General features: G+C 39.1%; 1 protein-coding gene across 2 annotated transcripts in view; it reads left to right on the top strand.

The window, feature by feature from the left end:
- Positions 1-13,022, top strand: part of SLIT1 (slit guidance ligand 1) — a 203,343-nt gene that overhangs the window by 133,730 nt on the left and 56,591 nt on the right. For both annotated transcript variants that reach the window (XM_075257859.1, XM_075257858.1), the window contains 4 exons: positions 3,040-3,111; positions 3,735-3,806; positions 6,284-6,355; positions 11,333-11,496. In XM_075257859.1, coding sequence (XP_075113960.1) covers positions 3,040-3,111; positions 3,735-3,806; positions 6,284-6,355; positions 11,333-11,496 — 380 coding nt within the window. The remainder of the gene's footprint in view (positions 1-3,039; positions 3,112-3,734; positions 3,807-6,283; positions 6,356-11,332; positions 11,497-13,022) is intronic.

Here is a 13,022-nt window from a genome sequence, read left to right as displayed (position 1 = left end):
ACTTGCAAAGATACTTTGTTACATATTATTTGCGTCCCTTATTAAAGTCCTTGCAACATTTTTGATGCTGGAATATAATTTGATAAACTCTCCCCATTGCTTTTCAGTACCAGCATATCAACACCTCTGCTTGTTGTCAATGAACAACAACATACTTGCTTATTGTCAGAATCTACAACCTGTACAGACCTAATACATACAACTGAAAAGGTACAGTGACATTATCCGGCCTAGTTTAGCTCACAGGGGATTGTCTAGCCATGATACTATTGTGGTCCATTCTCCTCTGCCTCTGAGGTATTAGGTCCATACAGGTGTCAAATAACATTTCCGTTCCCTGATAGGGAGTAGAGATCTTGCAAATAGTTAGAAACTGAAACTTAAAGAATACATAAAGTTGCAGAGCTATTTGTATTGCAATGCAGGGAATTTATTAACCTTGTCTTGCCAGTTTTCTGGTGCAAAATGGTATATTTATGTATAAGATATATATGCATCTGAAATGTATGATGGTGCTTGACTGGCGTAGATTTCACTTCTGGCAGATGGGACCTCCGGTGGTGCCGCAGAATTAGGAGTCTGGAGCATTTTAGTAATTCCGATGCATGTGCTGCCAGGGCACACAATATAAAGACTGGCGTACTATATGCTAGTCTCAGATTTCCTCCAATGATTCAGCTTAAGGTGTACAAAACTAGAAAACCAATTTCAATGCTATATGTCCTTATCGTGAGGACATCTGTGATACTTCCCACCCCTAGGGGGCATCACTATCAATCTCATTGTTGGCTCCATTGCTGTCCCAGGCGGCATTGCCAGCTCTAGTTTCCATCTTACATTTCATTACCATTAGAAGCCGCACTTTTTTCCACTAATAGACCGTTTACAGCGACTTGTTCAACAAGCTCCTCGCATTTCACGCTGCCACACGCGAAACTTTAACCACTGATGTGCAACAAAGAAAGATTTTGTTTGTCTTAATATGAAGACCCAAGTGACTCACAACGCGAAGAAACTTCAAAGGCGAAACCCTTCTCCGCTAATGTTTATCACATCCGTGAAGTATTCACAAGTCACTGCTACAAACATTCAGCTCCTTTACTGATCTATTTATATGCTGGAAATGAGAGCGGCGCAGATGAGTATCTTCTCAATTAGTCTCCATCAGGAATATATTATATAACCCTTAGATAGTCATACTGCTGCAAAACGGCCACACTGGTGTATACGCAGGGAACACTCCTACAGACTATATAGCATGATTGTGTATGGACTGTATTACGAAGGGGAGTATCTCAGACATCACTACACATTGGTGAACCCAGGGCAATATCCCTTAAATACAGCTCCCCCCCCCCCCCCAGACAAGATTACCAAAATATAGATCCCAAAATATGGATTCCAAACTAGATCCCTAGAACAAATCTCTTAAGGACCTGCATAGATCTGGTCATGTGACCATTTTGGTGCAGGTTCTGAAACAGTAACAATATCTTAAGAGAAGAAGAAGGAGCATTTTTTTGTCTCCCTCTCCCTTCTCCTGTGCTGCCCATGCCTGAGACCCCTCCCCTACAATATTTTACTAGTAATTTAGGTGGGTGGCAGGGGAAGGACTTATGGAGCCACTGCCAGTGAATCTGGTGAATATGTACCATGCGCCCTATGGTTAAATCTGACCCCACCACTGCATTATTTATCAGTGTGGTTTTATTGTGAGGAGGAACAGGGGACCCAGGACCCCCCAATCTAATTATCAATGAGAGTCCTGGCGATAAGACACTTATCCTGAATATACATAAATCTTTCTCCATTAGCTGTGTACCTTTTAACTTTATCTAAATGCATATCATGTTGAGCGTGCTTCACATTATGGGGTCACTATTTTCTTCCTTCCCAGGATTTTGGCTCCATGTTGTGATAATGGTTCTATTCTGGCTACAGCCTTCATTTATGTCAGTGTGAATAATGTCCTCATTACAACCTGGGTTGTGTTTAATAAACCAGCTCCTTAATGAGAATGCTGTTGTACGCACCGCTACCCTTTATTGGCGTGATTACAATTTGGAAGGGGTAAACTTCTCTCACTGCCTATTCTCTTTTATAACCTATAATGCTAACAACCTCAATATCAACAAAGGCATCGCAGCCGTACCTATAAAAAGCCATGCTACTAGGCAGGGTTGTGTACTCGACAACAGGTACAAAGCAGCGATGCAAAAGGGAGACATCATGCAATTGAGTCTTTTCTGGTTGTATTAGAAATGGCTGATGTGTAGGGAAATTGGGCTATTATTATGGAATAATTGGGGGTGTGCAAGCAGGAAAGTCTGGCAATGGAGAGCTTAGTACGTGTAGTTACAGTACAACAGAGAAATGCTATTTAAGTAAGTAAGAGGTACCACAAGTCCAGCTTAGATGGTTGCTTTTTTTGTCAGAAAGGTAACCTGATACTTAAGTGTGCATGTAGCCAGTCTGTGGTTGGATGGCACATGTATACACCAAAAAACAAACAACCTCAAACATGTATGTACAGCATGTATGGCCCTAGCCATGTATGACAGACTATGAATAGAAGACTTTTATATCATTCAAATCACTTTACTCACATCGGTACACGTCAGTACTTCTCTATATATGTCCTGCATGGTCCTGGTGCTGTTTCTGAGTGAGAAAGATGAATACAGAGCAGATTCTTCTCTACTTACTGTTGCAGTGTATGGCTAGTCTTTAGCCATCAGTTCACAAAGAACTGCAGTTTCCAGATATAGCATGCGGTGGGAAAACTGCTAAAACTGCAGAATATACGACAGACTAGAAATGGTGTAACTCCTCGTGTACATATAGTATCTAACAGTTCAACATGCTATATTGTAATTACAGAATACCTTCAATTGTAAGTGCGAGGGCCAGAAACAATGGCGAACATAAATGATCCCCAAATAAGCTTTATCAACATAAACTAATTTTTATATGTGCAAATATAATATATCATATAATATGACCATAAACAATAACCGGAAATGTTGTTCTGTTTTGCAGTGATCTCAGTGAGAATATGATCCAGGCGATTCCAAGGAAAACTTTCCGGGGAGCGACAGAACTTAAGAATTTGTAAGTCCATGTTTCTCAGATGAGGTTTTTCCTCTTCCAGTGTGTATCAGACTGGTCTCCGTCCTGTGGCTTTTCACTTGTTGTGACTACATCTCTCAGCTTCCTGCAAGTTGTTTTTTTCATAATGGCTCAAAAGCTGGTGGTTGGAGAGAAGTGATCCAGAGCAACCCTTTTATTATGTCCATTTATTCTGGCCTACAACATTACAAAATATAAAAATGTTGCCAACACTCGTTTGCATATGGAGAATCTAATATGGGGCATATCCAAAAGAATTCATACAATGCTCCAAGTGGATTTGTACCATAAACAGAATTCTGTCGGCGAGAAGTAATGTCCCTAATGTATCAGGTCATCTCTGCCATCTTGATTAAATTCATAAAATTGACTCCATTTTGATCACCCCATAAATGCATACCTTGAGGGGAGTAGCTATGGGGGTGTAGCGATAGTAGTCACTACCAACCCTGTACCTGAGGGGACCCCAATGGACCCTCTGCTACATAAAATATACCACTATTCTAAATAGCTCAAGCTAGGAAGGGAACTTTAAGTTAAGCCTCTGCATGCATCCATATGCACTATTTGCAATTCTTTGATCTATTCTTTTATTCTCTCCATAGACAACTGGACAAGAATCAGATCAGTTGTATTGAGGATGGAGCTTTTCGTGCTCTTCGAGGGCTGGAAGTATTGTAAGTATTCTGTAGCCATTCAGTTTATAAGCTGCCTTTTTCTTGACCTGTGCTTTCCTAGTCATTGCCTCATCGACTCTTATCAGGATTACAGGTAGTCCTCGACTTACGACGTTGATCCGTTGTTACGCGTCGTTGTAAAGTAAATTTCGACCTAAGTCGGTAACATACCACACGACACCACGTAGGAACGGATCAACGTGATTTAGTGTGCAGAGGCTTGAAACCAAGGAAGACTGTACCATATACAGAACAGTACAGTACAAACTTCTTCGATTCCGAGCCGCTGCACACTAAATCACGTACTGTACAGGGAGAGCTGGCAGCTTGCATTTATGCGGGAGCTTACTTTTTCTCATAGGAACGAATTGACCAGCTTTGATTGGCCAGTGTACAGCATTCGGCCAATCAACGCTGGCCAGGAGGCGGAGTCTAATATCGGACCACAATGGAAACTGCTGTCGTGCGTTCTTAGACTCCGCCTCCTCACAGACAAGCCTCCGGCAGAACCACCGTTGATTGTCCGAATGCTGTACACTGTCCAATCAACGCTGGTCAATTCATTCTTATGAGAAAGAGTAAGCTCCCTCATAACAGCAAGCTGCCAGCTCTCCTGACTAGCAAGGGCAAGCCTGCTGCAGAACCAGCATTGATTTGCCTCAGGCTCATCCTTGCTAGTCGGGAGTGCTGGCAGCTTTCTGTTACGAGGGAGCTTTACTTTTTAGCTCGTCTCTAGTCGTAACCACGAAACGTCGTAACCTGAGACCATCGATATGAGAAGTACTCCGATAGCAGAATTAAGACGTTAGAGGGAAGACCACAATTTGTGTCTATCACTAGGCTGTCATGTATAGCAGCCTGCTTTGTGCTGACTTATTCACAATGTCTGTGATCGTTGAAATCCCTGCGCCTGTCCAACTCTTTTGAAATATACTCCCAAATCTGGTCACAGGAATAGCTTGACATACAGTCTATGTAACGTTTGTGTCATTTAGTCTTGCAGCCATTCTATCTTCACCTGCCCAATACTCCTTCCCCTCCTCCCCTCCTGCTGTCTCTTACTAATATACATTTGGTAGTTTAGCATTAACTAGGTGACTGATGAATGGCAATATGGCCGTCGTCTGTTACCAGGGAGACATAGTTCAGCACAGGATCTATGTGCACAAAACAATAGAAGATTTTCTTAAACCAAGGTTATTTGCAAAGTTGCTTAGGCTTTTTACATTAATGTGAAACATAAAGATGTTTCCCAGGTTGTAATTACCCTATAAATGTATTAGCTGGAATAAAGGTCTGTGTCAGTGGGTTGTGTCTGGAATTGTAGTTCAGCTCCATTTTAATGGATCTTTCAAGTCCTCTTTTTAACTCCACTGAGCCTTAACATAAATAAACTCTACGACCCAGATTTTTCTCTATGGTCCCATACAGATGTGTTGTACATCAGTTTTCTAGCATACAAGACATAAGGAGTTGCAAGTTTTTAGCTCTGTGCCAAAATGGGGTCATGGCAATTGGTCCTGCCGAATTTATCGTGAGCTACACCAGAAATCTACATACATTTACCCCAAAGTGCACAGCCTGGCAGAAGGTGCACCTTGTCATATATAAGGTGCACCCCCTGCCGGCTCAAATGCTATAAAGATTGGAGTTAGTAACGCCAGTTCTTATAAATTTGCCACCACATACTTAACTCTCAGTTGGGCCGGGGATGTAGCAGAGAATCTCTGTTTGTGTCCCTAATGCCAGTGTTCCTGACCTCCGTATGTGAGCACATCAGCATATCAGTGGCTATGTAATGCTGCACTGTGGAGCCGTGGATTGGCTGACACTCTCACGTGCAGACAAAAGGTAAACAAACATCAGGGACCCGAACAGAGGCATCAGGCTGAACACAGAGAGGCGCAAGTATATATAGTGTTTATTATTTTAAGACTCTCTGGAGAAGGGAGGGAGGTAAAAAAAGAAAAAGACTTAGAATACCCCTTTAAGTGACTAATGCAAAGCTGTAGTACCAGGTACAACTGTAAATAAAGGTGGCAGTGTTTCTTCATAAAAATAAAAAGCAGAAACTCATACAACCTCTTTAGCTGGAAGGAACATTTATAGGAATTGTTTCTAGAATCACTACAGAATAACATCTGGTCAAAATGCAACTGAAACAGTTGTTGATATCCAAGATACAGCTTTCGTTGGTTGCGCAAGTCAAAAATATGTGCGTCTTTGTTTTTTCCAATAAAGAATGTCATGTCATTGCAATGTTCATTAACGTGATGGATTGTAAATTGCTGTCAGTTGTGCTTGTGGTTTTTTGTCACATTTGTTCTTGGGAACAAGGCTGTATATTTCCTCCAAGTCCTCAGATCCTGTCTCCAGTAAAACTGATGTGCCTATATAGCTGCTCCTGGGAATCTTATCCCCGCTTATCCCTATAATTTTTAGCTCTGTGTGATTAAAATGTTCTCATCCTCTTTCAGAACCCTGAACAACAACAACATCACCACAATTCCAGTCTCCAGTTTCAACCATATGCCAAAACTGAGGACGTTGTAAGTAAAAGGGGTTTGTGGGAAGAACACATCTGTCAATTGCAGGAGGCATAATTAAAGTAGTTATATTCTGTACATAGGAGCAGTAGTATAGTAGTTATATTCTTGTACATAGGAGGTAGTATTATAGTAGTTATATTCTTGTACATAGGAGTAGTATTATAGTAGTTATATTCTTGTACATAGTAGTATTATAGTAGTTATATTCTTGTACATAGGGGCAGTATTATAGTAGTTATATTCTTGTACATAGGAGTAGTATTATAGTAGTTATATTCTTGTACATAGGAGGTAGTATTATAGTAGTTATATTCTTGTACATAGGAGTAGTATTATAGTAGTTATATTCTTGTACATAGGAGCAGTATTATAGTTAGTTATATTCTTGTACATAGGAGCAGTATTATAGCAGTTATATTCTTGTACATAGGAGCAGTAGTATAGTAGTTATATTCTTGTACATAGGAGTAGTATTATAGTAGTTATATTCTTGTACATAGGAGCAGTATTATAGTAGTTATATTCTTGTACATAGGAGGTAGTATTATAGTAGTTATATTCTTGTACATAGGAGCAGTATTATAGTAGTTATATTCTTGTACATAGGAGCAGTATTATAGTAGTTATATTCTTGTACATAGGAGTAGTATTATAGTAGTTATATTCTTGCACATAGGAGTAGTATTATAGTAGTTATATTCTTGTGCATAGGAGCAGTATTATAGTAGTTATATTCTTGTACATAGGAGCAGTATTATAGTAGTTATATTCTTGTACATAGGAGCAGTATTATAGTAGTTATATTCTTGTACATAGGAGGTAGTATTATAGTAGTTTTATTCTTGTATATAGGAGTAGTATTATAGTAGTTATATTCTTGTACATAAGAGGTAGTATTATAGTAGTTATATTCTTGTACATAAGAGGTAGTATTATAGTAGTTATATTCTTGTATATAGGAGTAGTATTATAGTAGTTATATTCTTGTACATAGGAGCAGTATTATAGTAGTTATATTCTTGTATATAGGAGTAGTATTATAGTAGTTATATTCTTGTATATAAGAGGTAGTATTATAGTAGTTATATTCTTGTATATACGAGTAGTATTATAGTAGTTATATTCTTGTACATAGGAGCAGTATTATAGTAGTTATATTCTTGTACATAGGAGTAGTATTATAGTAGTTATATTCTTATACATAGGAGGTAGTATTATAGTAGTTATATTCTTGTACATTGGAAGCAGTATTATCTTAGCTGTATTGTTCTGGAGGCAGTATTATAGTAGCTCTTGACTTTTAACGTTGACCATCTAAGTTTGATGTTTAGTTTAAGAATACAAACATAAAATCGTTTTACAGATTATTATTATTATGTTTATGGATAACATACACAGTGGGGCACATTTATTTTTGTTTGCCACGTTTGTGAAGTAAAAGAGTTGTAAGTGGCATTTTTCTGCCTCACTCACCACTTTCCTGACAGAAGACATAATGAGGAATATGGTGGGGCCATTGCCCCTGTCAGATTTATGATCATTTACACCAGTTTACTGACATAAATAATGACTGAAATCTACACCAGGTATGAGCTGATGTAGGTTTCAGTGTAGGTGCACATCCTGGTGAACGTTGGTGTTTATAAATCCTCCCCATTGTGCATGAAACCTACTTTTTTTATTGTACTATTTTAATTCTCCCTTCATGTTTACCAGTCTTTCAGAATTGTCCGTAATACTTTCCCCAACCAACCGTTAATATAAAGTGATTTGTGTTCTCTGGAGATTTTGTAGTTATTGTTTAGCATTAAAATTGCTACGAACATTACACAGAAAATTGTTAAATTGGAGGCCAAATTATTTCATACTTCCTTTTTTTATTACACATTATTTTTTACTTTTCCTGTTTTCTGTGTTTTTTCTCTGCTTACCTGTTTTCAATTTAAAGCAATAACTGAGAAAACAAACAATAACCAAGAAGGCAACAGCTATTACTGAGAACATGTAAAGAAAAATCATTATAATGTTCCGCTATGTGGATGTATTTTTTTTTTTAATTGTTGATCAAACCATAATAGCACTTTCTCTCCATTAACCGTACAGAAATGTCAACATTAAGCGACAGTCATTAGAGATTAGAGCAGTTTGTTTTTTTCCAGAAACTGCCAATCTTTTCGTTAGCTGTGTCTGGTATTGCAGATCAGTCTCATATACAACCCCAATGCTGTAAAAGTTTGTACACTATGTAAAATGTAAATAAAATAAGAATGCAGTGATTTAAACATCTCATCTAACTATGTTTTTTTTCCGGTAAAAGTTACACAATAGTAGATAGAACACAAATGAAAAGGTGAAAGGTACACAGTAGAACATAGAAGACAAATCAGAAGGTGAAAGTTACATAATAGCTCATAGAAGACATACATAAAAGGATGAAAGTTGGATATTCCTCCATTTTCAAAACAGAATCTGCCTCAAAATTCGCCCTCACTTGCCCCGTATGAATGACCCTTTAGAGGCAGAGTCTGTCAGAAGCAAAGATGGTCAAAAGTTCACCATCACAAAATTGTACACCATATCATCAAAAGATTCAGAGAATCTGGAGAAATCAATGTGCACAAGAGACACAAGGGCGATGGGCAATAATGGACACTCATGATCTACAGGCCCTCACGTAATGCTGCATTAAAACAAGGCGTGAATTGCTAATGCATGGGCTCAGGAATGCTTCCGGGAATCATTGTCTGTGAATACGGTTTATCACGCAATCCACAAATGCAAGCTAAAGCTGTATTATGCAAAGAAGAAGTGATATATCAACACAATCCAGAAACACTGCTGTCTTCTCTGGGCCAAAGCTCATTTAAAATGGACTGAGGCAAAATATAAAACTGTTCTATGGTCAGAGGAATCAAAATGTGAACTGTATGGAAACCAAGGATGCCGTGCCCTGCAAACTTAAGCAAAGAATCATCATATTATCTGTGCCTGTGTCTCTGCAGATATTGGGTGGCATTAGTGACATGGGAAGCTTAGAACAGCATTATCCTCCCATCCAGGCCGCATCTCTTTCAGAGATGTATATTTCAGCAAGACTTTGCTAATCCACTTACTGCAGCCATTACAACTGCATGACTTCCTTGATAAGAAGTCCAGGTGTGAACTGCACTTCTACAGTCTAGGCCTTTCAGCAATAGAAAACATTATGAAACCCAGAATCTGGCAAAGAAGACCCAAGACTGTAGAGCAGCGAGAATATTACGTCAGACAAGAACATTCCTCTCCCAAAACTCCAGTAATATGTCTAATCACTTCCCAGGCTGTTTCCAAACTTTTTTGAGACGTGTTACTGCCTTCAATTTCCAAATGAGTTATATGTTCTATTCTGTAACTTTCACTTTCTGATATGTGTTCTATTCTGTAAATTTTACCTTCTGATATTCTATTCTGTAACTTATCTTCCCATCTGTGTTGTATTCTGTAACTTTCGCTTTCTGATGTGCTCTGTTCTGTAACTTTCACTTTCTTTTGTGTTCTCTTTTGTAACTTGCACTTTCTGATGTGTTCTGTAACTTTCGCTTTCTGTTGTGCTCTGTTCTGTAACTTTCACTTTCTTTTGTGTTCTCTTCTGTAACTTGCGCTTTCTGAGGAGTTCTGTTCTGTAACTTTCACCTTCTGATATCTGTTCAATGTTCTATTGTAAATCAAGTATGGTTAGATGAGATTTCCTAATCATTGCATTCTTGTTTTACATTATACACATTGTCCCAATTTTTTTGTAATTGGGGTTGACTTCTACACATGACAAGAGTGATATTCATGGACCTGATGTCACATAGGATTGTCTGTTTTCGATCTGTATTCCTCAGCATTGACATTTTTACACCATTGAGCTATATCCAGCATTAATATTCTGAGTCTGAGAGGGTTTTTATGTATTGTCCTCAGTAATATGCCATATATCTTGACACTCTACAATGAATACATCCAGGATCTGTGTTAATTCTTAATTTCCTTTTAATTAAGAATTGCCTGGCATTGTGTTACCAGAGCGGAGGCTCGCCAGTGTTTAGAGGGACATTTTGCTGCTGTCGTGTATAATTTTGCTGGCGGTAAATGGAATGTCACGCATGACTAGCAAGAGGCAGTAAAGGCTTTATCCAATAATAACTCTGTTACTCATGCAATATGTAATATATCCTAATCCTATTTCAGCCGATTACTCTGTGTGTTGAGATGGAATTATTATTAGCGTGGGGAATAAATGAGTCTATTCCATATTTACATGACAATACCATATCTAGTGGGATAGGCTGCAAAGGGATTGTAATAAGTCTGGAAAGGACCAGTTAAGAGACGCACATTACTCAAATGAAATAAGCGGGATGCAGAGCTTTCTTGGTTGCATCTTAAAAGCGTTTAATATTTCTCAAGCTTTAGATAATATTCAGTTTATTCTGCTTTTAATAAGACATGAGCCTCTGGCAGAGGTTTTACGCCAAGGGTGAACACAAAACCTGTAGCATTTTATAGCATAGAATAAACCTAAGTGGCAACTGTCAGCATCAAAGGGTAACATCGAGAGACTGCATGCATTTTTATTGGGTTTTGTGCCACTCTTGTCCAATTGCAGTTCAGCTTTATGCAGTTTAAGGGGTTGTCTTATGATGACATCCCTTGTTTTATGTCCTGTTTGGGCATATGGATGTCATTGAGAGGGCTTTCCGGTTTTGGACCCCCTCTATAAGCTAGAATGACAGTCGAATGGGACTGAGCTGCTGCTGTACCATGTGACCAATGAACATTATGTGACCTGCAGAGGAAAGAGAGTGAAATGTTTGCGAGCGCAGCTGACTTGTGGGATCCTGTGGTTTAATAGAGATTATTTATGTGACAATGTCTGTGAAGCTGTAGTTTTAGGTATCAGAACTTTCTTGATGTGATCTTATGACTACTTGCTGATTGTTTCTCTTGCAGCCGTCTCCATTCCAACAACTTGTTCTGTGATTGTCACTTGGCCTGGCTCTCTCAGTGGCTTCGCCAGCGACCAACCATTGGGCTCTTCACACAGTGCACAGGGCCAACCCAGCTCCGTGGTCTTAACGTGGCCGAAGTCCAGAAACACGAGTTTAGCTGCTCAGGTCAGACTTTTATTTATTTCTTATTTCTCCACAGAATTGGAACGTTAAATTAGCTTTCTATCTCTTAGGTAACTGATATCACCTAAAGGAGAAGTACCAGAAAAACTGCGCAAATGAGTAGTTTGTGTTACCAGTCTAAGGCCTTCTACTTATGTGTCCCCATGGCAGCTCTTCCTGTCTGCCTAGATTACTGTGTAGCTTTAAAACACTGTCTGTATCAATGTATAGGTATTAAGTAGCAGTTCAGGATAAGTAATGTAATGTATGTACACAGTGACTGCACCAGCAGAATAGTGAGCACAGCTCTGGTGTATAATACAGGATAAGTAATGTAATGTATGTACACAGTGACTGCACCAGCAGAATTGTGAGTGCAGCTCTGGAGTATAATACAGAATAAGTAATGTAATGTATGTACACAGTGACTGTACCAGCAGAATAGTGAGCGCAGCTCTGGAGTATAATACAGGATAAGTAATGTAATGTATGTACACAGTGACTGTACCAGTAGAATAGTGAGCGCAGCTCTGGAGTATAATACAGGATAAGTAATGTAATGTATGTATGTTTTTCACTTTTCCATTGTTTTGTCTCCACATCTTCAGAAATGACACGTGATCTGAGCTTGTGTGATAAGAATAGCTGTATGTTGTCTCGCTGGTGTGAGGTCAGCCTGGATCTCTGCCGTTACGGGAGGTGGATGTGGTGTTTAGTATGTGTGTAAATGAGGAACAGCTGCTGCAAAAAAGGCCGCAGCTGAGACCTCCCATTAAGCTGAATGAAACGGAGACACAATATGATGAAATATTAAAAGTCTGCTTCTACTGCAAGCTGTGCAGATGGGAATCATGGAGACTTTCATTCAAGCATATCAATGATGTTTGTTTATATCAGCACTTTAGGTCACTCTAATGAATAGCGCAAAGAAAGTCTGTGCGCCCCCCACAATCTGCCTCCTTGTATTGTGCGACACGACCAGTATTGTGGACCTTTTATATAAATCATACAGGCCAAATAGTCCTCCATGTACCGCAGCAGCCTGTCTTGTTAGCCTAATGAGAGGAATCATTTTTGGGGAATTTACTGAAAAACAAGCCATTGTTATAGTTGTAAGATCCAGAGCCAGGTTGTTAAATCTGATTCCAGACCTTCATGTCATTTATACAGTACTACTTCCATCCACCAAAACACTCATCATTGTTATTGTATTTTGGGATCTGTTTAATACGGATCCCACATCAAGTACCCTATGTACCTATTCAGAAGTTAGATGTTTTGGGGATAGTTTTTTTTTTTCTTTTATTATCCAGGGAACAGTTGAGTTATACTGGGTGCAGAGCCTGAACGGGTAATGGATGGCACATGGGTTTTGTTCTTTACACTCTTGTTTCATGCACCACCAGGCCTTCCATAACATTAGTTTATGTGACGCCTAGCAGGTATAGACCCATTGTTTAACCTTATCCAGAATACTCGTAAGGGCATTGATCCCTGCATTGCATACAGGGATCTTATTTTCACTGCAG

This window comes from Leptodactylus fuscus, chromosome 10 (assembly GCF_031893055.1).
Source record: "Leptodactylus fuscus isolate aLepFus1 chromosome 10, aLepFus1.hap2, whole genome shotgun sequence".
NCBI classification, from domain to species: domain Eukaryota; kingdom Metazoa; phylum Chordata; class Amphibia; order Anura; family Leptodactylidae; genus Leptodactylus; species Leptodactylus fuscus.
Note: the sequence above shows the minus strand (reverse complement) of the source record. Positions and strands in the feature narration are given on the sequence as shown.